This window comes from Grampus griseus, assembly GCF_964374135.1.
Source record: "Grampus griseus genome assembly, chromosome: 7".
Taxonomy (NCBI): domain Eukaryota; kingdom Metazoa; phylum Chordata; class Mammalia; order Artiodactyla; family Delphinidae; genus Grampus; species Grampus griseus.
This window is the reverse complement of record NC_139001.1, coordinates 45,028,023-45,054,646: the sequence shown is the minus strand read 5'-3', so window position 1 is coordinate 45,054,646 and position 26,624 is coordinate 45,028,023. Positions and strand designations below refer to the sequence as shown.

Sequence of the window (26,624 nt, the reverse complement as noted above, 5' to 3'; positions counted from 1 at the left end):
ATACAGGAGGATGAATACACAAGGGAAAATGTTTTATGTTAATTTTAAAGCAGAATAAGAACATACGAAGACAAGATATTTAAAATACAACATGCTTGACCCTAGTTTTAACTGTTATCTTCATTTGTCTTTAATATGCCATCAGTATCCAACAGCTAATTTTTATAAAACAGGTCCTATGTTAAATATAGAAAGATATTCTTGACCCAAAGACAAAGAGCTAAAAAAAGTATTCGTATAAACTGGTCGTATCTTTTTCTTTTTTTTCTCAGCTTTATTGAAATATAAATGACAAATGAAATTGTATATATTTAAGGTGTACAACATGATGAGTTGATATATATACACATTGTGAAATGATTACCACAATCAAATTAATTAATACATCCACATAGTTACGTGTGTGTGTGTGTGTGTGTGTGTGTGTGTGTGTGTGTGGTGAAAACACTTAAAATCTACTCTCAGCAAATTTCAAACATATATTGGCCTATGGTCAATATTCTTTATACTAGTGATATCTTCAAGGAAGCTGAGAAGCCTGATATCCACATTATTAATGAGAAAAAATCTTGAGCTAAAACTAATCTGTTGGGACACTTCATATAATGTTAATTTAGAGAATTTTTTAAAAAATAATTCACCTTAAGAAAAGGGAGCCAGTGTAAAGTTTGACGAGTGTATGTCATACAATTTTATTAAACAACCTTCCATCTCATCAAAATTTTCATGCCTTTTCTGAAAACCAGTGAACTTAGTTCCTAAATATGTCATTTCTGCTTAGAGAACAAACTTAATGCCTAGATCCTTTAAATTACTACTGTTCATAATAATATGAAAAAGATTGCACTTCTCTTAAGCATATCTTTCAAAACACCATTTAAATAGGCCTACTTCATTCACATGAGGTAAGCATTTTGGCATTCAGCTTTTATGCTCACAAAGTATAAAGGAATGCTCCTTTAAAAGCTTAGACAATATTTCTTTCCAATGTTCTCATCTGTTTCAAACATGGAGGAGGAACTATAATAACTTTTTAAAATAAGCAGATTCTTTCTTGCCTATTTAAAATTGCAGTGAAACAATCATACTTTCTTTTATTAGCTGTAAACACATTGGGTAATTGTAACAAGAAAAGACTTTTAAACTTCTTGAATCCATCAGGGGTGTGGCACAAGATGATTAAAGTTGTATGTGCACACATAGATGGAAATGAGGAGAGGAGGTATGCTGTAGAGTCCCTAGATTCTAAAATTCTCCTTTTTCTGTGAAAATTTTTTACTGAATCAGCCAAACCTCTATACTCAAAATATTTAGCATTACTTCAGGTATGGAGAGGATATAAAAACAGGAACTTGAAGAGGTGATCTTCATGGCTTTATGTAGTATCCAGGTGGAAAAAATCTCAGGACTCTCTCAAAGGCCTCTTGGCCACAAGGCACCAAAAATTGTTCTTAAATGACTTGCCTTCTCCCAAGCAAGCCTCTTTCAACAGACAAAAGTTCAGGCTCTGAGAAAATACAATTTCACTGTTTCACAAAAATATAAATACTGAACAAGTACGTGATTTGTTGTTGGCAAAAATTTTTGCAGATGTTTAGAAACTTGTAATTTATTTTCTCAGTTACTGGCAAGCTATCAAAGTAATCCTCAAGAGCTAAAGTTGTATTCAAGCACAGTCCACAGCTAATGCTTTAAGAATTGAGACCTGGTTTTATTTTGGCAACCCCTAAGCTGATTCATTGTTAATAGCTGCTGAAATTTCAGTATCGTACATAAAATTAGGAAACAAGTCTAAAATTTTCGTTGAAGCAAATTTTTGACCATTTTAAGCCACACATACACATGATCATGATTCATATTTTTCCTTATTATTCCTTGCCAATTTTTGTTTTAAAAACTTTTTTTTTTTTAGTGATTTGGAAACCTCTTTACATCCATATGAGGTATACAGTATATTATATTATATCATATTATGTTGACCTACTAATGCCCAACAGAGCTAGCAGTGATATTCAATACATACAATAAGACTTGTTAAGATTTTCCCAGGAATCTGGAAGAGTTTTATGTTGCCAAGAGTAATTCAGTTTTCCCCTGAATTTCTCAACTAGGTTAATAAAATCCAGAAAGTCTTCAGAGTTAGTGACAAAATCATCTTTATAGTTTAATGCTCCCATCTATAGTTGAAGCAAAGAATAGAAATTAGATAGCAAAACTTGTTTTCAATTGCACAATTAATAAGTAAATGTTTAAGCGATTGTCAGATTTCCACTGGTATTAAGTTCTCACTACAAGCAAAAGTAAAATACCTACCAGCCCTAAGGAAAATTTACCTTGGTATGCCAATTTGTTGTTAATAAACAGATTTGGTATTTAACGCAGTCTCTTACTACTTAGCAAATTATGGAGGAAGACCATGATATTCTTCATAATTTAATTTTTGGATTTTTTTGAATGTGCAAAATATTACATCATCTCTCTTATTTTTCAGTTGTTGAAGGAGGATGCTCCCATCTTGGTCAGTCCTATGCGGATAGAGATGTCTGGAAACCAGAACCATGCCAAATATGCGTCTGTGACTCAGGATCTGTTCTCTGTGACGACATAATATGTGATGACCAAGAATTAGACTGTCCCAACCCCGAGATCCCATTTGGAGAATGTTGTGCAGTTTGCCCACAGCCTCCAACAGCTGTGAGTTTAAAGAAAATCTGTACATACTCAAGATTCATATTTAAACACATGAATAGTTCCTATGTCATAGGAGCCTGAAAGGAAGTGAAAGTAATGTCCAGCAAATAATCACATGGGTATTACCAGTAAAAACCTGTTAAAAACCAGGGATTGGATGCAATTTAGGATAAGAAATTGGGACACACTTCATGGGAAAATTGTTCCTATCTATGTCTTGTTTAATCTATATCTTTTCCATTTATTAGCCCACTCGCCCTCCTACTGGTCAAGGACCTCAAGGCCCCAAAGGAGATCCAGTAAGTAAACATTCTACAGTGAAAGGAAATTAGTTCCTTGATGAGTTTGCTTTCTTTTTTTCCCTTCTAATAACCTTTCCATATTTGAACTTTCATCATGTATACATTTCCTTTAGTACCACATATTTAAATAATGACACATGATAACTCAAACTGAGAATCCATAATTGTGCATGTAAAGACTCAGATTTCCCCAACTTTGTATAATGTCTTCATCCTTATTATTGGTTTGAAAAATAACATATAGGTCAATATACAAAGGAATAAATTACACTGAAATTATACACATGATTTGGGTACAAATGTATAGATTCCTGAGAAAACGTATCCCTTATGTTGATTTCTTATAAAGCATAGAAGCTACAATTTAATAATGATTCTAAATCACTAGGACTTTTCAGTGTTTTGTTTATTTTTATCTCTGATTTTTTTTTAGGGTCCTCCTGGTATTCCTGGGAGAAATGGTGATCCTGGTATTCCAGGACTGCCAGGTTCCCCTGGTTCTCCCGGCCCTCCTGGAATCTGTGAATCGTGCCCAACTGGTAGCCAGGTAATAAATTCCAGGACTAAAAGAGTGTCCTATTTAAAACTACCTGGTTCATTTTCTTTTCTTTAGTCTATATGACATCTCACTTCTGTGGATTTCTTATATCTATTCTCTGATTTTATGTATTTAACAAATTCCCATCTAGTGCTTATATATGCTAGGCACTCTTCTAAGTGCTTTATAAATATTCACTTTTCCTCATAATTCTAATGCTATTGCTACTATATCTTTGCAAAATTTCCCAGCTTCTAAGCAGGCATATAATATATGCATTAGGCTTGAAAAATGAACCATCAACTCCCCAAAGAATTAACCTAGAGAACTTAGGAATTGCTGTAACTATTCCCCTTATAATCCTGATGGTAAAGCCTCTGAAAGTCTGGACAAAAGCAGTTGAAGAGCTATGAGCACTCCTTAATGACTTCAAGTCCAGAGGATTATTCAAGTCTATGCAACTACTCTTGCCAAGCCTTCAGAGCATATCCTGCTCCTCTTGAAAAGCATGGCAACTCCCTAACTCTGCATGTAAAGCAGATAACTAAACAAATAAATAAGACAACATTTCTACTGCATGAAATTAGGAGAAATCAGAAAACATATATACAAATCACTGTGGGTTGAAAAAAAAGATTTTCAAAAATCAATTTGATAGGAAGCAAAAGATATAGTCTAACTTATTCTTATCTTGGTACCAAACAGAATCCATTGCTAGGCCTAGAATTCAAAATAAAATAATCTCCAAAACAATCCAATAAACACATGAACCTTTCTATTAAATCTCGTGCTTGTTTTCTATGGGGATGTTTACTTTTTGGCGAATCTGTTAGGTACATTAACTAAAAACTGGAGATATCAATTTTACTTGTATCATTAACTTTTGAGAAAGTAATTTGACATCTTCATTTTTTTCTGCTCAAAGTAAGAAAGTCAGATTATACGATCTCAAGGCTCTTTCAGCCTTCGTCTACGATCTTATGTTTCTAAGGCTGTAGATATCACTTAGAAATATTTTTAGTAAGAGCATGTAGAAAAAAATTATTTAGAAACAAATTGCTTACAGTCAGTTGAAAGATTTGTGCATTGCCTAGGCAAGTATTTCTGTAAGACAGCTAATATCTAAAGTTACAGAGATAGAATTAGCAAGATAATTAAATAATACATACCACACTCTCTGGCATGCAGAAAACTTTCTATCAGTGAACAGATGTTGCATGCATTTCTTCTAAATGTTTCTGAAAAGAATTATGATCTATATATCAACATGATCTTATCTACCTCGTCTCTTTGCTACAGAACTATTCTCCCCAGTATGAGGCATATGATGTCAAGTCTGGAGTACCAGGAGGAATCACAGGCTATCCCGGGCCACCTGTATGTACAAGTGTTTGTCAGTATTTAGAGAATAATTTAGCCTTCCACTCTGTTAAATCTTGAATGGTTGTTCTTCTAGTAATACAGTGTTATGACAGAATTGTACAAAATAGCTTATTCTTTGTTAAGGCGGGAAAGAAAATGGTAGGTTTATCATGATCCTTCTTTCCTAACTCATTTTTTTCTTCACTGCCTCTTATTTCATGCTTGTTTTGCCGCTCCTTCCTTCTTTACAAAACCACCTATTCCAGGGGCACACCTGCCTTCATACTTAGGTCTCACACTCATATATTTCCTAATTTTAACCAAATTTTGTTATTTTTCACTTCCACTTTTCCTTTTCCTCACCTGAGAAGACCTTCTTTCAATGTCTGCTCACTATCCAAATGCTACTTTCTAGATGACAATCCACTTGATGGCAATCCAATATCACAATTCATCTCACCTCAAATCCTGAAATACATATATTTCCAGAATTTATCGAGTATTGAAGTTCATCTATTGTAAATGATATCAATTCACATTGTATGCAAAAGGTTCCCTTCAAGGTAAATGACTTGAAGTTTTGATAGAAGAAAAGAGCAAAAAAGCATTGAAACCTAGGCACGTGTGCTTGACGCATGGTGTCCCATGTAAATGACCCTTATTGAAGAATAGCCGTTAGGAGGAGCAGTACTATGGAAGGTTATCATTTTACTGCCAGAAACAGGTATGTATGTGTAAATGAGACATGAAGCTGGATTCCCAGGGATTATGGAAGATTGCTGCCCAGATCATTGGACCCCATAGTTGTGACTTCTAAAACTAGAGAGGACAAAATTTCAGCTATTAGATCTAAATGATCAGTTAAAGAAAGACCCTTAATTTGTAAAAAGTAAATTGTAAGAAGAGAATTTTATTCATCTTTAAAGTTTTAGAGCCTGTGAATTTTTTGTGTATATTTTAAAACCAGAAGGACAATTGTATTAACTATGTAAATGTAAACATCTGTTGTTACTCAGCTACGTTCACATTATGAATCCTATTTTTCAATCAGATATACTGTTTTTACTAAAAAGAAAAACCAAAAAAACTAAAAAATCCACTACTTATTAAGATTCCAGAAAAAAAGTTACAAGATAAAATTTAAGAAGAAACTCTAGTTTTATAAATTTATTATCAGTATTTATAAATAGTGTGCTACAAAACTGAAGATTTTCTAGTTTAACCTGTATTTCTGAACAATGATAAATCATTTACAATTTATTGTTGTCCCACGTACGATGAATCTTACACACGCAACTAAATCTTCATATCAACACAACTCAGTGATATAGTTAAGAACTTTTGGGTTGATTTACATCATTATTTTTAGAAACTGGGGTTTATACTATGCAGATCAATATTTTTCCACATTGAGTTGAGCTGCCAGGCAAAAATATGCTTCTTCACCAGTTCAAGTATCACCCTAATGTTGCAGAGATTCTCAAAGCATTTTGTATAGATTTTTCCAGATTTTGAAAGCACCTTTTGGGGAACTCAGGTCAACATTTTATAACACCAGTAATTTTTATTGACTCTGAGAGAATTTCATCTAGAGTGAAGTTTTTGTGATGAGATTTTCATTTAAAATTAATAAAATTAATTAATCCATGAATAGTTATCACATAATGAGGTATGCTGTTCTCATTTTTAAAGATGTCAGTATCATTCAAAACAGAGACATCTCTGATGCCTGGATAAAGTATATTTCAGATGCATTTATTTTGTACTTATCTTGCAAATTTTTGTTCCAGGGTCCGCCCGGCCCACCTGGTCCCCCTGGTACATCTGGTCATCCTGGTTCCCCTGTAAGTATAGCCATTAATGGTGATTTCTTCTTCATGCATATTATATGAATCAAGTTAATACAGATCTTGCTGTAATTTTGCCATTCCAGCAAGCATAATCCCAATTAAGTAGGGAAGTAGCAACCAAGAAACTATCATTCCTTCAAAGATGTTGGAATTTCACATTTAGTTCCTTTTAACTATTAGCAATTAAAACCTTGGTAAAATTAAAACACATATTTAATTTGCATGTCATATGGCTTCAAGTCTGAAACAATTCAGTTTCAGTGGAATTAAGTGTGTAGAATGGAATAAATTAACTCTATTTTGATCTGAAAAATTGTAGTTTCAATATTTATAAACTAGAATAAAATTCGCTGACTACATTCACAAATTCTGATTTCATACTGTCTTCACGATGTAAATGAATCATATGAAGATTAAGTTAGTTTAAAAATATTTATGTATTATTCTATCCACTAGGGTGCTCCAGGATACCAAGGTCCCCCTGGTGAACCTGGGCAAGCTGGTCCTGCAGTAAGTAACAATTATATCTATATTTAATAAATTAACAGTTCTAGATAGAAACCACCTTCATTTTCTAAAACATAACCGTCGAATGCTACAAAATATAGATCAAATTTATTTAAAATAAAAAATTGTACTTTTATGATCGTTGAACTGGTTTCAAAGATCTTTTGGACTCAATGGTTTCGATATCTTAAGAGACACTTACTATTTTAATCTAGGAATTTCCTGGCTAATTAGCCACCACCACAGTCCACTTCTTAGTGAGAATACAAATCGTCTTTGTCTTAAACATAGATTAATTATCCCGTAGCCACTCAGTTCACCTGCATGTCTACTCTTCTGAAATATAATTTTAAAATTAATTTAGTAGAAATAAGCATAGTCTAACAAAGTCCACCAAGAAAACATGCTGTGTAAATAAGGTGAAGTTAGTTTAATATTTCAAAGTATTTGAAAATACCTATACATTTAAAATTTCAATATCTCAAAAAATGTAGAAGTGCATTTGGGTTTATAAATACACACATGTGATATAAAATACTGATACATGGTACTTTTAATTTTCATAAAAAATAAGTTTAATAAACAGTAACAACTGGATTCAATATAGGTATATTATTAACTTGGTGTGTCATTTTCATGATGAGAAACATAGATAGTATTTTTTAAAAGGAGTTTTTTTCTAGAAATACACATAGTTAGAATAATAAATTTGATTGTAACAGAAAAATCTACAGATATATTTGTTTTTTATTTCCTTTTTTTCAGGGTCCTCCAGGATCTCCTGGTGCTATAGGTCCATTAGGTCCTGCCGGAAAGGATGTAAGTTTTTAAGAATTGAATGGGGATACAGCAAAATTCAAGTTGGAATATTCTAAATAGTATATCCCATGTTCTAGAATCTCAAAGAGAAAAACCTTACTCAAAACATTGTTGATATCTTAATAACTTTTTAGCTCATATTAATCTCTGAAAATCTACATAGTATTTGCATGGCTACATATACCAGTTTCTGAATTCCAAGCCAACAAAACCCCCAAATGTGCTTCTTGACTCTGTCAGGAAGAGTCATCCAGTGAATACAACACTTAACTAGAGAAGACGCTGCTTCTCTCTGTCTCTTGTAATAAAGAAATTTGTATCTGTTCTTTATGAACTTGAAAACTTAAAAACACAATTACTATTATGTCAGTCTTTCTTTCCCATTTAATTTCCAATGGCAAATTCTTCCCACTGCATTGAGAGGTGGTCATAATACTTGTTTGGAGTGATGCCTGCATTTTTTATAAGTTTATATCAAGGTGGGAGAAGCTCTCCCCATTCCTTTTACTAGGAAAGCTGTTCTCACAACCATATGTTTAGTCCAACCATTTTCATGAGTCCTTGGTGAGAAAAATGCAAAATAATCAGTTCACTAATTGGTTACAATGAGTTTTCTCTTACACAAGCTCCCATATATTCTTTCATTTCTCCACCTAGGGGGAATCAGGAAGACCCGGACGGCCTGGAGAGCGAGGACTGCCTGGCCCTCCAGTAAGTTTTCAGCATGCAATGAATTAGTTGGAGTAAGCACAATGATCTTAGGTTGAAAATTATTATATAATTAAATTAAACTTAAAAAGGATAATACTACTGAATTGTGAGTCTATTTGAAAGTTCATTAGTATCTTTTTTATTCCTTATTTTTAGGGTATTAAAGGTCCAGCTGGCATGCCTGGATTCCCTGGTATGAAAGGACATAGAGTAAGTACAGTTTCTAAATTGACTCTAAGTTGTTGCATTTGGCTATGTTTACTTACCTAATTTTATTACCAATTTACTTACCAATTTTATTGGACAATTGAGTGTGTGCCAAAAATGATTGATTCTGACTAGTTGTTTTGATTTTCTAAGTCTATCAACTTTATTTGTTGATCAAATCAATTAGTTATTTTAGATAAAGTAATAAAGCTGATTTTAAGTGTATGGAAAATATTTGCAAAACAGTAAGTTTCGGGGCTTCCCTGGTGGCGCAGTGGTTGAGAGTCCGCCTGCCGATGCAGGAGACACGGGTTCGTGCCCCAGTCCGGGAAGATCCCACATGCCGCGGAGCGGCTGCGCCCGTGAGCCATGGCCACTGAGCCTGCGCGTCCGGAGCCTGTGCTCCGCAACGGGAGAGGCCACAACAGTGAGAGGCCCGCGTACAGCAAAAAGAAAAAAAAATAAAAAAATAAAAAAAAAATAAAACAGTAAGTTTCGTACTGCCACTGTCAGAAAAGATGAAAATATACTATTGAGAACTGTTCTTGACTTAGTCAATATGATTTACAGATCGAATCAAATGACTTATTCTATGCAAAACATTAGATAGAGTAAACCAGCTGAGCCAAAAATGGATCACATAGACATAAAAATCTATGAAACTGATACTTGCCTAATGCTACATTTAAAGCAAATTCCTAATTGGATTAAATTGTACTTTCTAATTATTTCATGTTTTTAACTGTAAAATCAATGTCCAAGGTCTTCAATGCACTTAAAAGAGTTTTAAATTATTCATGTCAATGTTGAAAATAGTGCTATGTGGTAAAGCTAGCTATAAAAAATTTAATGTAAAGTTCTTAACTGTTGTGAATTGTTAACAGATCTTAATATTTTTACTACTTTTATCTATTTCAAAGGGCTTTGATGGACGAAATGGAGAAAAAGGTGATCAAGGTGCTCCTGGATTAAAGGTAAATCACAACAAAATCATATTTTCATAAATAAATTTATTTAAATATTATAGCTATATTTAAGATTTATATTTTAGGGTTTGCCTTTTTCTAAAACATACCTGAGTTTTGCATTTTAAGAGCTAAATAATTGAGATGTTCTCTTAAAACTTCCATGAAAGCTGATAACTTGAACTGTCTAGATTAGAAATGACTGAGCGCCCCTGAGTAACACGTTGATTACTTCTGTTTAGTCTTCAAGTTTTTAAAATGCAAAAACTGAGATTTATAGCATATAAGATTGCTAACAAAAATTTGGTATTGTTAAAATGTAATCTTTTTCTTGGTTCCATGTGTTTTTTATAATATGCTGTGTTGAAAAAGTTATAAATTTCTCCTCCTGTTATACAAAATGGTGACACATTTTATATGTTTCTAGGGTGAAAATGGCCTTCCAGGTGAAAATGGATCTCCTGGAGCAATGGTAATTATGTTTCTTATCATACAATTTTCAGTTTTACTACTAACTTCCACCTAACGCGAAACTTGCCTCGCTCACTCTGCAACCATTCTCACACATATCTAGTATAAAATAAGACCACACTTTTAATTTTATTCTGTAGGGTCCAAGAGGACCTGCTGGTGAGAGAGGACGACCAGGACTTCCTGGAGCTGCAGTGAGTATTCTTACTGACATTACACAATTACAATCCGAGTCACCGAGAAGTGTCTCAGTCAGTTTTCAGGCTGTGACAATCTGCAAGAAGTTTTCTATAAAATTGCATTTAAAATCACCTCCATAAGGATTTTAGCCATAACGATATGCAAACAAATAAGTGTTTTATAGTTATTATCTGTTGAGGATTTTTTTAACGTGTTAACTTGGCATATTTATGCATTAATTTGCCTTCAGTTCTGTAAAACACAGAATCCAATCTTCCTACATCAGACCATTGCTGTGCCTATCAGAATTTCAACAATTTCCCTCTAAAGGTATATAATTATCAAGCAGATTTTAATACACTTGAGGAAAAGTCTGACTCAATTGAGTCAGACTTTTAGTTAAAATATTACTTGTGACCAGCCTTTCAGAAAGAAGATATTTGAGACCAACTTCTCTTTTTAGGGGGCTCGAGGTAATGATGGAGCTCGAGGAAGTGATGGACAGCCAGTAAGTAACTTTTCACCTAACCCTGATGGGCTTAGTGTAATGAGAGATTATGGAATTTTGGAGTAGTGGAATAACATGGATTGTAGACCTAAAACTCAACGTTGTTCATAAATATCTGATTCAAACTGACACTAATCCCATAAACAAAATCTAGAAACAATCTAGAAATGGTAAGCCCATAAACAAAATTCTGATACTCCTTATTATACTTGACCAGTTACTAACATCTCTATGGTGCTTATAATGTTAGTTAAGGGCCAATATTGGGTATGACAATTAAAAGAGTCCTGCAAAATAGATAATAATGCTATCTGTATTTTATAAATGAGAGCTCAAGGCTAAGTGACCTGCACAAAGTCACCAGAATTCATGGCATAAGTTGTCGGGCATGGGGGATCCAAATTTTCTTTTTATTTTACCACACTATTTCTCCACATAATGTTCATCACTGACGATAAATACTGTTTTTATCTAATTTTCCTTTGTATTTTGTATGTACCCACTTATTATTTACCAGTAGTGTTAGTTTTCTTTTACTTGATTAAGAGCTCTTGAAATGCTATTTATTTTTTTAGGGTCCCCCTGGTCCCCCTGGAACTGCAGGATTCCCTGGTTCCCCTGGTGCTAAGGTAAACATGTATTTCTGTAGAAGAACGTAAAATATATCTTTGAGACAACAGAAAATCATTGGGCTGCGTCTTGAAAGTGATTTTTTTTAACAGTCAAGTGGATTTCTTTGAGCTATATAGATCTTTAAAGCCCTGTTCTTGATTCCAAAAGGGGTTTTATCCCTGGCCTTTTGCTATTCTGATCTCTTCTGTTGTCTTTTCTTTTTTCCCAGTCTCTTTCTGCAAGCAGAGATAACACAGTCACACACATAGTTACCATTTTTCTCTGCCTATATGATTAATGAAACTTTGCTTTAATTATCATACTGCTTCAGCTTTTGGGAGATGGGTTTAAACAGGACTGCCTAGCAAACTGGCCAAGAGATTAGAAGTGGCAAGGGAGACTGACTACTTAGGGTTTTATCCCTTAGGGTGAAGTTGGACCTGCGGGATCTCCTGGTTCTAGTGGCTCCCCTGGACAAAGAGGAGAACCTGGACCTCAGGGACATGCTGGTGCTCCAGGTCCTCCTGTAAGTATCAAATATGGCTGATTAAGGGAGAGCATTGCTACACTTTATTTCATGAAAGCATATGTTCTAATGTTGCTATCAATTAAAATTACTTTTTTGCAAAGAAATGTTGCTTAGTGCTCTGCAATAACTCTACTATTGATTTGACTAGTACCGAAATTAGTTTTGCGGTCTGCACTTTTCTAGAATTTATGAATTTTATGGTTATATGACACAGAATAAGTAGAGGATGGACAGTTATCTGATACTTTGAAGACTGTGCCCCAAACTAATCACCAATCAGAAAAATTTGGAAAAGAAACAAGACAAAAAAACCTCTTCTCTATGTACTTATTTAATAATTTAGACCAAGCGCATATTATCTTTAATTTATTCAGATAATGATCATTTTTTGCGACATTTTATGTGTTGTACTGTAGTTGGAAGAATCACCTAATCTCTATAAAGCACAACACCCATCAAAAAATTTATTTTAGTTATATAAGCAACTTCAAAAATATATGTACTATTTGCATTCTTATTAATATGCTCCTTTCCCCCTCTAGGGCCCTCCTGGGAGTAATGGTAGTCCTGGTGGTAAAGGTGAAATGGTAAGATGGCCCCACCACTCACCCACATTCAGCCACACACATATTATTGGCTTCCTCTGCATTTTGCAGGACAATACATTTAAGTTAGCTATTTAGAAAAGAAAGTTCAAGTTTGCCTAGTGTTAATGTTCTTGGATTGTTTCTAGGGTCCTGCTGGCATTCCTGGGGCCCCTGGACTGATAGGAGCCCGCGGTCCTCCAGGACCCTCTGGTACAAATGGTGCTCCCGGGCAGCGAGGTGCTGCAGTAAGTTGTCTATTTTTCCTTTATTGTCTGAAAGGTGTGGCTTATTTCTCACAGTAAAAAAAGAAATAGCAGGTTCTTTGTTCTTGTTCCATTGAATTTATATTGATTTCACTCTGGTTTTATAATTGAATCAGGTGTGACTGGTGATTATTTTGTTAGTCTATTTTCCACACTTTTAAACCAAGATTATGTCCAATTTAGGGTGAACCCGGTAAGAATGGAGCCAAAGGAGAGCCAGGACCACGTGGGGAACGCGTAAGTATCGCCCTAACAGATTTGATTATTTCTTAGAAATGTATACCATAATCAGGAAATAAACAGGTAAAAAATTAGCAATGAAATTCAGTCATTATTTCTTTATTGACCTCCTTTCACAGGGGGAGGCTGGTTCTCCAGGTATTCCAGGACTTAAGGGTGAGGATGGCAAAGACGGTTCTCCTGGAGAACCTGGTGCGAACGGACTTCCCGGAGCTGCAGGAGAAAGGGTACGTTTCCCACGGGCATCGAAAAGGAAAACAATCATAGAACTTCACCTTCACTGTGAGGCAACCGTGTTTGTTCTTAATTTGAGTAGTAGTCAATCCCAAATATTGTTCTGAAGCATTTCATAATATGAGAATTATGAAAAAGTTTTGACACTTTGGACTTAAATATTTGCCTTTCACTATTTCAGGGTATGCCTGGATTCCGAGGACCTGCTGGACCAAATGGCCTTCCAGGAGAAAAGGTAGATAACTTTAGTTTTCAATGTTCAGAAATGTTGGTGCTACACATAGGTATATTCTTCTATATAGTTTCCCATTAATTAACACCTATCTGAATGAAATATATTGGAGTTAAAAAAATAATAATTCCCAATGTAAAACAATGATTGCATTCCCTGCTGAGCCATTCTCTTAGCTTTGTAACTAACGTTATTTAACCTCTATGAGAATTCTTTAATTTATCTGTCAATTGGGAACTATTTATCTCAGTATCATTGCAAGAATAAGTTAGACTAAAATGCCTGAAAGTTCTTTGGAAACTCTGAAGTGCAGTGCAAATCTGATTTCATAACGTCAAAGATATTTGATTTTATATGCACCAAACTATACTGCTAAGCCCACTAAATATTGCTTTCTTCAGCATGTGATGTTCATCGAAGTTGCCTTAAAATATTTCCAGTATGACAACCCAAGCTAATAGGTAATGGTGATTTACGCTGAGCATGCCAGTAACACCCCAACTCTCTTCAAGGGACCAAAAGAAGTTCTCTAGTTGCAACCGAAGTACTGTCAACGTCTAGGTCAATGAAGGCTCTTTTACATACATGTTGATTTATTTCATCATGTAGGGTCCCCCCGGGGAGCGTGGTGGTCCAGGCCCTGCAGGGTCCAGAGGAGCTCCTGGAGAACCTGGCCGAGACGGCCTCCCTGGAGGTCCAGGATTGAGGGTAAAGAGGAACATTGTTTGCTTGACACTGTCATTTACTAAGAGGAAAAGCAAATGAAGAACGTTCAAAAATAACTTAAATCAGACTATACATTTTGTAGGCTCAAAACAAAACAAAACAAAATTCTCTGAAGAAAACTTAAGCTAGTATAGATTGAAGAACAGAAAATAGAATGCTTGATGAAGATGTTTACAGACAGAAAAACATGTGTGCAAATATGAAGCTCATATGTCCACATATGTCAGCGGAAAGCTCAAAATTTTACAGATAGGTGCTTTTAGTTTTTTTTTAATTATCATCTTAAAATCAGCTGACTGACTGAATTCTTCAATTTAGGGTATGCCTGGTAGTCCTGGAGGACCAGGAAGCGATGGGAAACCAGGGCCTCCCGTAAGTACATTTTTAGCATCTCATTTTACAAGTCCAGAGAATAATGAAACACACAATTTGGACTAGGCTTGATGTGTATTGTATAGCCTTGGTATGTACATTGTATATTTTGATCAGATTTTTATGAAACCTCTATTAATATAATTTTTTCTCATTAGGGAAGTCAAGGAGAAACTGGTCGACCAGGTCCTCCAGGCTCACCTGGTTCCCGAGGTCAGCCTGGTGTCATGGGTTTCCCTGGTCCTAAAGGAAATGATGTGAGTTCCTTCCTTCATTTCTTCAATAAATATTTGACAAAAGGTCTTTTACTTTCTATATGGGAGTGCAGATAGCCAAAAATTGATCTCCACTTCAAAGCACAGAAGAGTATATGAAAATCAAAATACTATGTGAGAAGGGAGCTAAAGTATTTTTTCTGGAGTTCTGGGCAAAGAGTGGAACATTTATGGAAACCTAGTTCTCGAAAGTAGTTTTCGGTTGTGGATGTATGCATGTGTGTGTAGGGGACAGATCAAAAACATGAGAGAACACTATAATGAATAATTTCCTTTTGAGAATAAGTAAATACTGGCTACTTCTTTAGGGCGCTCCTGGAAAGAATGGAGAACGTGGTAGTCCTGGAGGTCCTGGCCCTCAGGTATGTAGCTTTCATCCACACATTTCCAGTCTTCTAGTAGAAGCATTTCTCTCCAACTCTATGACTTCTATTATCTTTATCTCTGCTTCCATAACTGCTTTTTTTTTTTCAGGGTCCTGCTGGAAAGAATGGCGAGACTGGACCTCAGGGTCCCCCAGGACCTACCGTAAGTTTACTCACATAAATTGGAAATGGAAGTGGATGGGACTGGGGCCAAGGGAAGACTTTGGGAATTATACAATCTCTGACACTATATCATTATAGTTCACCAAAGCAATTACAAAACTTGTTTAGTTAGTTAGCTAGCTAAATACTAATACTGAGTAAAGTTTATGTTGTACATGTCTCCCTTGCATCACTTCCACAAGCCAGACTCTGACCTCCTTTACACCATTAATTTTTTAATTAAGCAACTGGCCTGATGAAATTAAAACTGTGTGAACTAAATATGAAAGGATATCTTATAATGAAGCATCTCAATATTTTTTTGTACATAGGGGCCAGGTGGTGACAAAGGAGACACAGGAAGCCCTGGTCCACCAGGATTACAAGTAAGAATTTGTTACTTAAATGTCATTGGGCACCTACTTTTATCAGTACTTTCCTTTGATAGTTGTATTTGTTGAGTTAATCAGCTGTTCAGTTTTTTGTGACACTAAAAGATTATAATGCATCTTAAGCTTAAAATGTGTGGATCTGACTTCTACCTTGAAATAAAACAATAGGCAATGTTAATAGGCATAACTTCCATGCCTATTCTAGAAGGAGTGCATTAATAATTTTTTTAAAAAAATAAAGTTCACATAATTCTATATGCTTATACTTATTTTTATTGTAATTTAAATGTATATAGCTAAATTCATCTCACCACATTCATCAATTCATTTTTATATACAGCAACAGAAAGAATTGAGGGAGATGAACATAGGTTTTAAGATATGACTATCACCTCTCTATCGTTGGGTTTTGAGAGCTACATATTTTTTACACGTAAAAAGACTGCTAAAACCATTTTTTGAATACTTTGCGGAAACATACTTACATGAGAGAAGCTTTTCTATAAGCAATGTTTGAAGTGATTACACAATACAAATATGATTCTTTGTAGGGCTTGCCTGGAACGGGTGGTCCTCCGGGAGAAAATGGAAAACCTGGTGAACCTGTAAGTTGCTTGCCATTTTTTCAAAACTCAGAAACCAAAAGAATAAATACGAATCATTTATAAATTATTAACTTCTGCATTTTCATGCCATGGTATCTGAGATTTAACAATTAGTTTTGAAATATTCATTAATAAAACAAAGAAAAATTATTCAGTCGTAACTATTCCATGGAAAGTTTGAATTTTACCATAAAATAAAAGGAACTCAAGGAAGAGTATACAGCTCAAGATTGGACAAATTATACAGTATGCAAGTCAAGTGTGTATTTTGCTTATACTTATATAACGTATATTCTGATAGAGGCCTAATCATGCAATGCCAATCTCCTAGGGCCCAAAGGGTGAGGCTGGTGCACCTGGAATTCCAGGAGGCAAGGTAAATATTTCCATTTATTTTCTCATTTCTTCAGCATGTTATAGAGCAGTTGATTAGTGACACATTTTTAGTACAGCAAACCAAAATATTCCTTTTTTTAGAAGCACGACATTGCAAATGTTTGGTGAATACACTTAGGGTAACCCGAGACATTTCCAATACATTAAATTTGCATCATCTGGAAAATGAAATTTTCTGACATGAATAAACACTGTAGAGTCAACTATGGACCTGAAATTTCAAAAGAAAACTTTTCTAGTGCATTGGCTCTCTATAGAAAAACTGTTTTGGTAGAGGAACTTTAAAAATTTGCCTTTGTGATAAAATAATAATAATATTGTCAAAGCTAGCTCATCAGACCAGCTATCCAAGTTTCCTTGTTTAGATTAACTAATTTTGTGTTTCCGTTTCTCACTCAGTTGATCAAATGTCTTTTATAATTATAAAAATTTCTAAATTGTTCAAAAATGTAAGTTAAGAACCCTGTAGTCTATATCAAAACAATACAATTTAGGGTGTTTTTGCTTTGTTTTTAGCCTTGGTTTTCCTAACAGGGATATTCCATTTTCCTACTACAGGGTGATTCTGGTGCCCCTGGTGAACGTGGACCTACTGGACCTGCAGGGCCCCCTGGGCCTAGAGGGGGAACTGGCCCCCCTGGTTCTGAAGGAGGAAAGGTAACTCCACATAATTCAATTCACCTAGATTTTACAAAATGCATTTCATTTCTTTCTTGTGATTTACTATTTCTCCTTTAATTTCAGGGCCCTGCTGGTTCCCCTGGGCCACCTGGTAATGCTGGTTCACCTGGTCTGCAAGGAATGCCTGGAGAAAGAGGGGGTCCTGGAGGCCCTGGTCCAAAAGGTGATAAGGTACCAACTTATTCTCTGTTAATTATGTAATAAAACAGACTTTGTTGGTTAAAGGAAGGCAACATTTCTGGAAAGTAATCTATTTTCAAAATTAATATTATCATTTTACTTATTTATTTATTTATATATATATATTTTTCATTGGAGTAAAATTGCTTTACAATATTGTGTTAGTTTCTGCTGTACAATGAAATGAATCTGGTTTATGTATACCTATAACCCCTCCCTCCTGGACCTCCCTCCCACCCCACCCCCATCTAGTAAGTGTAATTTGAGATGGATTTCTAAAGCAACTTTTTAAGCAGAACACCTACTATACGTTGCAGCTAATCTTGAGAGTTTGTCCTCTTCTTGGCATGTTTTCAGTGAAAATACCTCTAATCTGATGACACTGGGTTTTATTTGACAGGGTGAGCCCGGCAGTTCAGGTGTCGATGGTGCTCCAGGGAAAGATGGTCCAAGGGTGAGTACTTGAATTGGGGAGAAACAGAATTTATCTGTATGTGATATGGAGTAGTCCCTCAACTCAACTTCTATTTTTTCCAAAAACTCCTCATGATAAGTTAGACCATACTTTACCACCTTCTGGGCATTAAGAAGACCCAAATGACATGATTGTTAAAATTCCTCATTTCTATCACTAATAGTTCAACAGTGACCTAAGAATGGAAAAAAATCTCAAAAGTATGATAAATGTTATAAGCTGAAGTCATAATAAGTCACTAAAATTCAATGCTGATAAAGGAACTTTTTGATTTTAAAAAACATTGAAATTCCATGGTACATTCATACCATGGAATATTACTTAGCAATAAAAAGTTGATACATGCAACAACTTATACAAACACCAAGGACATCATGCTGAGTGACAAAGGCAATCTCAAAAGGACGTACTGCATGATTCCATTCATGTAACATTTGTGAAATAACGTAATTATATAGAACAGCTTTATGGTTGCCAAAATTGAGGAATAGGGGAGAGGGAGATGGGTGTAACTATAAAGAGGTGACATGAGGGAGTCTTTTATGATGATTGTACCTTTGAATATCTTGATTGTGGTGGTGGTCATGTGAGGCTACGCATAATAACATGTCATAGAACTACATACACACACACACACACACACACAAATGAGTGCGTGTATAACTGGTGCGAACTGTATAAGCTCTATGGGTCGTACCAATGTCAATTGCTTTGTTTTGATACTATATCATAGTTGTGTAAGATGTAATCCTGAAGGAGGCTGGGAGAAAGATGCACAGGATTCTGCTGTATATTTCTTTGCAAACTTCCATGAATCTATATAACTATTTAACTATTATTTAACTATTTATTATAAATAAAAATTGAAAAAAAACACATTACAATCAATTCTATTCACATTAGTAAACACCTAGATATGACTGTAGCAAATAAACATGATAACTAAGCCGTTAGATAGACGTTATCTTTACTGTAGTTGCCTTAAACAAATTCATAAATGCTTCACTTTTAACAGACTAGATGAGTAAGCCATCATACAATTTTTTAAAAAATCTAATATTTTATTTATGTAATATAAGTAAAACTTTAATATTTGAAAACTTCAATGTGAAAACTGTAATATATGTAACAATACTTTAAGTGGTTAAATGAAATATTTTGAATTACCATACAATTGAATAAGGCAATGCACTTTAATTTTAAAAGATACAACTGTGAAATCTTATATCACATCTTATTTATCTTCTGCAATAGAAAGGAAAAATGAATCTATAACTTGCCACTGAATTATATAATCCATAAAATCTTATATTTACTAAGCTCTGCAGTATTTACACACTGAGTGAAGAGCATATCATTCAAGCTATCAAAGCAATCATATTATCTAGTTTATTAGATGAACAGTATGTCCTTATATATGCTCTTTGATTAATAAGGAAAATGGTGCTTTTTATCTTCGAAATTAAAGTATATTTCTATTTTCTTTAGGGTCCTACTGGTCCCATTGGTCCCCCTGGCCCAGCTGGTCAGCCTGGAGATAAGGTAACGCTTGACACTATTTAGAAATGGAAAATGTCTTTTGTCGTCATTGTTGTTTGGATGCAGGGCAATATAAATTATTTTTCTCTTTTTTAAGGGTGAAAGTGGTGCCCCTGGACTTCCGGGTATAGCTGGTCCTCGTGGTGGCCCTGTAAGTGTTTAAGACATTTCAACATAATTTTAAGCCCACACAGGCAGCAGCTACCTGTGCTTCCCTCTTTAGCAATTCTGCTTGTGGTCCTGAGTCTCAATGATGGGATACTGTCTTTAGGCATCATATGACATGCAAGGCAATGTTAAAGTTCTTAAATCTAAAATTCAGAAGAGACCATTTCAAGTCTTACCATCTTTCCTAAATAATTCTGGAAAAAATATAAAAATTGCACAAGTAATATGCATCTGTAAATGAGTATTTCTTAAAGCTATAGGATCTTTGCCTGCGCCTCCTTCTAGATCTAAAATTCTCTACCTTCAGGGTTTGCAGACTCAGGAGAGATATTTAGTAAATGCTTTTAATTAATTAATTTAATGATTGATTTCTCAAAACTTTTACCATATTTTAATTTTTTTAAATCCTTACATTTTAGAAGTTATACAAGTAAGTCTTTTAAACACTTCAAAATTCTTAAATTATTTTTCTTGCAAATAATATCACAGTCAAAAGCAGAAGGAATCAATGGTTCTGGTGTTGTCTACTTTGAATTTTATTGAGAAATGGAAAAGTCTTCCGAGGTTAAGCTACATTAGTTAGCTTTGCACACTAACACTATCTTTTCTTAGCTTAAAGGAAAGATAAGATGATACAGAGGATGACGTGTGCTCCCAATGGGAAGATGTCTTCACTGTGACTAATGAGTATATTTTTCAATTAAGGGTGAGAGAGGTGAACATGGGCCACCAGGACCTGCCGGCTTCCCTGGTGCTCCTGTAAGTATGAACATTAAAACATACATATCATACAGCCCAGAATCACTATCTCACTGAAAAATAGCAGAAGTATAAGTCAAGTCTGAATTCTAATCTATCTCAACCACTCATTCCTTATGGGGGTTCATTTATCCACCTCCTTTTTTTTTTTTTACACATTATCTCTATTCTTACTGTTTAAACGATGGAGATAAAAACACCTGGCCTGTCTTTATGCCAGGTAAATGAGGCTAACATTACCCTAGACCCAAAGCACTCTGAAAATTTGAAAGGTTCTTCCATTATTAGATGGTACTAATTAAAATTTGCTCTAAGCCCCATCTTTCTCAAATGCATTTACTGGTGATTGCTTTGAAATGCGCAGTCCTCGGAGAGAGGTTCTCCTTTATGACAAAGAATGTATATCTTACCACTTTCTTGATAATTTTCTTTTATCATAGAAACTCTTTTTGGGTGGTGGGGGGGCACATAATGGGGCATGCGGGATCTTAGTTCCCCAACCAGGGATCGAACCCACGACCCCTGCAGTGGAAGCTCAGAGTCTTAACCACTGGACCACCAGGGAAGTCCCTGTCATGGAAACATTTTCATTGTCTTTGTTTCTTCCATGTCTTCAAAGACTCTTCTTTTCCAATTTTATTTCAATAGCTCTCCACCTGATGAATTCTATTTTCTGAAGGAAAATAAGGACAAGCCCAGTGTATTGTGAAGGATGTAAGCTCACAGGCTGTTTTTGTTTCTGAATGCAGGGCCAGAACGGTGAGCCTGGTGGTAAAGGTGAAAGAGGCGCTCCTGGTGAGAAAGGTGAAGGTGGACCTCCTGGAATCGCAGGGCCCCCCGGAAGTGCTGGGCCTTCTGTAAGTATTTCTCTTTCTCTAAGCCTTCTAATGGAAAGCACTTAGATTTGTCGATACTTCAGTATTTCATACTGAGAGAGCTTGTCATGGTGACAAGGGTACAGTTTTCCTAGGAATACAGTTCTGAGTTTGACGTTTGACTCCAACAATCTAGATATGACCTCAGTCAAATTATTTTAATGTCCTCATAGAGTTACTGGTTTGTTTTTTTTTTTTGATGTAGCTTCTCATTTCTGTAGTAATGTTTTTCCCCCAGTTCTACTGAGATATAATTGACATATAACATTATATTGTATAAGTTTAAGAGGTACAACATAATGATTGTATGTATTACAAGATGATTATCATGATAAGTAGAGTTACTGACTTACAAAGGCTTAATGCTTTTCCCAAATTTTGATTTTGGTGCTATTCTTATAAACCATTTCCATCTCCCTTCCATATAGGGTGCCCCTGGTCCCCCAGGTGTCAAAGGCGAACGTGGCAGTCCTGGTGGTCCTGTAAGTAATGATCCTCTTAACTATTATTGAAAAGCATTAATTAATATCAATCTGTATAAAAACTGCTTTGAAAGCACTAGATCCCTAAAGAGAGTATAAAATTATAATCACTCATTCATATGTGAGTTATATGTAAATTCCAAGAGGAAAAAACAAACCACAAGTGATCCCAGAGTAGAATGCAGGTCCTACCACATTTCTTACAATTTATATTTGTTTTTAGTGGCTAATTATTTGTTTTCCTTGATTTTTGACATCCAAAATATATTTATAATTTCACAGGGTGCTGCTGGCTTCCCTGGTGCTCGTGGTCCTATTGGTCCTCCTGGCAATAATGTAAGAACTTTTTAAAGTATTTTTTAACCATATATTCCATAAAAAGCATTCATATATACATAGGGTGAGAAACTTATCCATTGCTACTTCTCTTTGTATTAAATCCCATATAAAATTATTTGAATGCAAGTAAAAGAGGGGAAAAAATTACTTGTTCATTATAAAATATTCAAATTTCAAACATTTCTTTGTAGGGTAACCCAGGCCCCCCAGGAGCCGGCGGCCCTCCAGGCAAAGATGGCCCCCCAGGTCCAGCTGGTAATAATGGTGCTCCTGGCAGCCCTGGGGTGTCTGGACCAAAGGGTGATGCTGGCCAACCAGGTGAGAAGGGATCACCTGGCGCCCAGGGCCCTCCGGTGAGTGGTCTCTATTGATTGACAGTAGTTTTATTTTCAATCACAAATCCAACAGAGGAAAACATAGTCACATAAAGAATAACTAAGGTTTCATTATCTGTCACAACAGGGAGCTCCAGGCCCACTTGGGATTATAGGGGTTCCTGGAGCACGAGGTCTTGCAGGCCCACCAGGCATGACAGGTCCTACGGGCAACCGCGGCCCACCGGGCCCCAAGGTGAGTATAGCTATCTTTCACTGGACTCTTGTTTCCTTTGATAGTCTTCAGACATCACATAAACATAGCAAGTATGTAATGATCAAGTTTTCCTGTAATTAGATGCAAATTCTTGATATTTTCAAATTTTCAGGAAGCATGCATATTATTAAAAGTCTCTGGAACACAAAAACAATGCACATAATAGACCTGTCTTGAACATCAAAACAAATAGATTGATATCACAGAAAAATATCTTGTCATCTCAAATACCTGTTAGGAAACTTGTCAGCATTCTTCAGTTTGCTGACTGTCAGTCTTGAAGCGGGAAATAATGTCAGGTTATAGACCTATGAAAGCCTTTAATTGATACCAATTATCCATCAACTCAATTCATTTTATACTCCTGACTTTCTTTCACTGATATTACTATAACATCCTAGTGCTCAACATCTTAAATATTTATTTAGCAAATAGGGTAATAAAATCGTATTTTATTAAGGCGTACCTTTTTCCACTTTGAGCACCTCTTTAAACTAAATGTCATATACGATTGTAGTGAAATTACAATATAACATTTAAGTCTAGTCAATTTATATGAACATTCCCAATAAATGTATATATTCTTTAAATAGAGCCAAATGTTCAATATAACCTAATTCTAATGGGTACCGTAAACCTATAGTTTCATGATGGCTCATCATTATATTTTTCTTACAATAGCCATGTCTATCTATGTACCTCATATTAAGATGTATTCTAATATGATAATCAATGTAATTACTCAGGCTTTTGGTATCCAGGTTCATTGGGCAAGTTAGAAAAGACAAGAAACTTGCTTCCCCAAAGCTTTTCCCCTATGGCAGGGATAGTTTTAGGAACAAATTCGATAGAAACTGGGAAATAAAGACAGCTGATAATATCATATTAATTGATTTCTTAGGTTAAAACACAAATTTATTTTATTCTTTTGTACACAGGGTGAAAGTGGGAAGCCAGGACTTAGTGGTCTCAATGGAGAACGTGGTCCTCCTGGAGCCCAGGGTCTTCCTGGTCTGGCTGGTGCAGCTGGTGAACCTGGAAGAGATGTAAATACTAGTTCTTAGAAAATACACAATAAGCCGGGTAGTATTTGATAATTTATTTAAGCAAGGGTCAAATTGGGCCATTGAGTTTCTATGATAAAAGAAAATCATCAAGAAAGTGGTAAGATGTACATTCTTTGTCATAAAGGAGAACCTCTCTCCGAGGACTGTGCATTTCAAAGTTCTCCTTCTTTCTCTAGTAATAGATATTCTTTCTATTACAACTTAGAATAGCCTTAAATGTTCATGTTCTTTAGTATTTACCCAATGAATGATCATTAATGGAAAAGAATATGATATTTAGCTAAATAAGAAAAACGTTGCGGATGGGGAGACCCCCAATTTACAACATTCCTTCTGGGTAAAAATATACTGCGTGTTATCTGTGATTAGTCTTTCCTTAAATTGTGGATTTCCGTTATCAGCTTAAATTACAGTGTGTCAAGATTTTATTTATTATTTCTCCCCCTAAGGCTCCTTTTTAGACTTTTTTTCCTAGTCACTTATTGCTCTCTCACCCTGTGAAACTTGAGTACCATAGATATACTGCATATCTGTTTAGCTATTGTCACTCCTTGCAGGGCCACACCCATTGTCATATCTAAGATTTTTCACTCCCAAGAACCAATTTTTATCCTCTTTAGGATGATATTTTTCCCATTGAGAATACAGGGCTTAGATGGTATTTAAATGGTTCCAAAGAATTTGATTTCATTTCTTCCTCTTTGTTTTTTCTTTAATCAGGGAAACCCTGGATCAGATGGTCTGCCAGGCCGAGATGGAGCTCCTGGTAGCAAGGTATAACAGGCACACGTACAATAGGTTTGTGTAATTAGAACAATAGCTGCTGATCAGATTGATTTTGGAACTGTGAACTTGTCCACAGGGTGACCGTGGTGAAAATGGCTCTCCTGGCCCCCCTGGTGCTCCTGGTCATCCAGGCCCCCCTGGCCCTGTCGGTGCAGCTGGAAAGAGTGGTGACAGAGGAGAAACTGTGAGTTCTCATGAACTCCATCTTTCCCTACTCATCTATCTTCCTCAATAAGCTCAGTAGGTAGAAAATAGAATGTCATATCTGCCAACCAAAAGATCTACTCTCAATTGTTTCACAGTTTTGCATGCTAGTCAGTCCTTAGGCAACTGTGGTAATAAAGATATATGAGAATTTCTGGCAGTAGTCAGTGAAGAATTCATTATTAAAATTCACAATGGCATTAATCACACCAAGTGTATATCCACTTGGTCAATATAAGCTTGAATTAACAGGGTTTCCTCAGCTTTCCTATTCAGACCCCCTGGTATAGCTATAAACAGGTAAAGGATTTTTAAGGAGAAAATAATACTAATTTTCAATAATAGCAAACATATCATTATTCCCTCACAATGAAATTATTAACGTTTAAGTAAAACAAAACTGTATCAATAAATAAACACTTCCCTGTGCGTGTTCATTTGTTTATTTTTATTTTAGGGCCCTGCTGGTCCTTCTGGTGCTCCAGGTCCTGTTGGCTCAAGAGGTCCTCCTGTAAGTCTTTTTTTTTTTTTTTAACTAATTCTACAGTGTAGGAAATATTCTATTTTCTGGCATGCTCAGCAAAAAGGGATGACTAAATACATAACTATGGAACCAAATTTAAACTTTCCTTTGATGATATAGAAAGCAATTTAGAATCTAAAAGTTCCTTGGGGCTATGAGATTACACATCAATTAATGGGGCTGCATACAATTCTCAGTCCAAGATCAAAACAACCACAAGAACAATCTTTATTGTTCCAAGTATGCAGTGTTTGTAGATGGGATTTCTAGCTTGTAGAATGTTATAAAGTGGACTTAGTTGTTATAAATCTTATTTTGTTTTTCCAATGTGTATGTGTGTATGACCTTAATGTGTTTGTGAAGGGTCCCCAAGGCCCACGTGGTGACAAAGGTGAAACGGGTGAACGTGGCGCTAATGGCATCAAAGGACATCGTGGATTCCCTGGTAATCCAGGTGCCCCAGGTTCCCCAGTAAGTGCATCCATTTTGTTAGAAAATCCCCTCAATGCATTTTAACTAATGAGATAGGCAAATCTTAGAGACCAATGGTAGAAAATTGTTCATCTGTGCAAGTCTATGCTAAAAGAGATTAGAAATGGATTTGAGGGCTTATTTGAAATAGTAGTTGGCATGAGACAATGGGGATATTAAAGGAAAAGGAAATCATATTTTATCATGATCCCCATGTTTCTTGATCTGATCTTGAACATACAGTTTCCTAAGCCTTTTTGAAGTCTTCACTCATATTCACCTTCCTTTCCTTTCAGGGTCCCTCTGGTCACCAAGGTGCAGTAGGTAGTCCAGGACCTGCAGGCCCCAGAGTACGTACCACAGATATTGGGAGGTCCATATTT

The 26,624-nt window shown here is 35.5% G+C and overlaps 1 protein-coding gene across 1 annotated transcript in view; it reads left to right on the top strand.

Moving 5' to 3' along the window:
- The window catches only part of COL3A1 (collagen type III alpha 1 chain), a 38,749-nt gene that overhangs the window by 7,497 nt on the left and 4,628 nt on the right, over nucleotides 1-26,624 (top strand). The window contains exons 2-46 of the mRNA XM_082658235.1: nucleotides 2,492-2,694; nucleotides 2,940-2,990; nucleotides 3,427-3,540; nucleotides 4,831-4,908; nucleotides 6,684-6,737; nucleotides 7,200-7,253; nucleotides 8,016-8,069; nucleotides 8,727-8,780; nucleotides 8,937-8,990; nucleotides 9,908-9,961; nucleotides 10,380-10,424; nucleotides 10,564-10,617; nucleotides 11,067-11,111; nucleotides 11,687-11,740; nucleotides 12,151-12,249; nucleotides 12,795-12,839; nucleotides 12,986-13,084; nucleotides 13,286-13,339; nucleotides 13,462-13,569; nucleotides 13,758-13,811; nucleotides 14,418-14,516; nucleotides 14,853-14,906; nucleotides 15,065-15,163; nucleotides 15,490-15,543; nucleotides 15,656-15,709; nucleotides 16,041-16,094; nucleotides 16,652-16,705; nucleotides 17,037-17,081; nucleotides 17,660-17,758; nucleotides 17,846-17,953; nucleotides 18,363-18,416; nucleotides 19,926-19,979; nucleotides 20,074-20,127; nucleotides 20,850-20,903; nucleotides 21,653-21,760; nucleotides 22,207-22,260; nucleotides 22,543-22,596; nucleotides 22,791-22,952; nucleotides 23,062-23,169; nucleotides 24,129-24,236; nucleotides 24,978-25,031; nucleotides 25,120-25,227; nucleotides 25,705-25,758; nucleotides 26,134-26,241; nucleotides 26,538-26,591. Coding sequence (XP_082514361.1) covers nucleotides 2,492-2,694; nucleotides 2,940-2,990; nucleotides 3,427-3,540; nucleotides 4,831-4,908; nucleotides 6,684-6,737; nucleotides 7,200-7,253; nucleotides 8,016-8,069; nucleotides 8,727-8,780; nucleotides 8,937-8,990; nucleotides 9,908-9,961; nucleotides 10,380-10,424; nucleotides 10,564-10,617; nucleotides 11,067-11,111; nucleotides 11,687-11,740; nucleotides 12,151-12,249; nucleotides 12,795-12,839; nucleotides 12,986-13,084; nucleotides 13,286-13,339; nucleotides 13,462-13,569; nucleotides 13,758-13,811; nucleotides 14,418-14,516; nucleotides 14,853-14,906; nucleotides 15,065-15,163; nucleotides 15,490-15,543; nucleotides 15,656-15,709; nucleotides 16,041-16,094; nucleotides 16,652-16,705; nucleotides 17,037-17,081; nucleotides 17,660-17,758; nucleotides 17,846-17,953; nucleotides 18,363-18,416; nucleotides 19,926-19,979; nucleotides 20,074-20,127; nucleotides 20,850-20,903; nucleotides 21,653-21,760; nucleotides 22,207-22,260; nucleotides 22,543-22,596; nucleotides 22,791-22,952; nucleotides 23,062-23,169; nucleotides 24,129-24,236; nucleotides 24,978-25,031; nucleotides 25,120-25,227; nucleotides 25,705-25,758; nucleotides 26,134-26,241; nucleotides 26,538-26,591 — 3,335 coding nt within the window. The remainder of the gene's footprint in view (nucleotides 1-2,491; nucleotides 2,695-2,939; nucleotides 2,991-3,426; nucleotides 3,541-4,830; nucleotides 4,909-6,683; nucleotides 6,738-7,199; nucleotides 7,254-8,015; nucleotides 8,070-8,726; nucleotides 8,781-8,936; nucleotides 8,991-9,907; nucleotides 9,962-10,379; nucleotides 10,425-10,563; nucleotides 10,618-11,066; nucleotides 11,112-11,686; nucleotides 11,741-12,150; nucleotides 12,250-12,794; nucleotides 12,840-12,985; nucleotides 13,085-13,285; nucleotides 13,340-13,461; nucleotides 13,570-13,757; nucleotides 13,812-14,417; nucleotides 14,517-14,852; nucleotides 14,907-15,064; nucleotides 15,164-15,489; nucleotides 15,544-15,655; nucleotides 15,710-16,040; nucleotides 16,095-16,651; nucleotides 16,706-17,036; nucleotides 17,082-17,659; nucleotides 17,759-17,845; nucleotides 17,954-18,362; nucleotides 18,417-19,925; nucleotides 19,980-20,073; nucleotides 20,128-20,849; nucleotides 20,904-21,652; nucleotides 21,761-22,206; nucleotides 22,261-22,542; nucleotides 22,597-22,790; nucleotides 22,953-23,061; nucleotides 23,170-24,128; nucleotides 24,237-24,977; nucleotides 25,032-25,119; nucleotides 25,228-25,704; nucleotides 25,759-26,133; nucleotides 26,242-26,537; nucleotides 26,592-26,624) is intronic.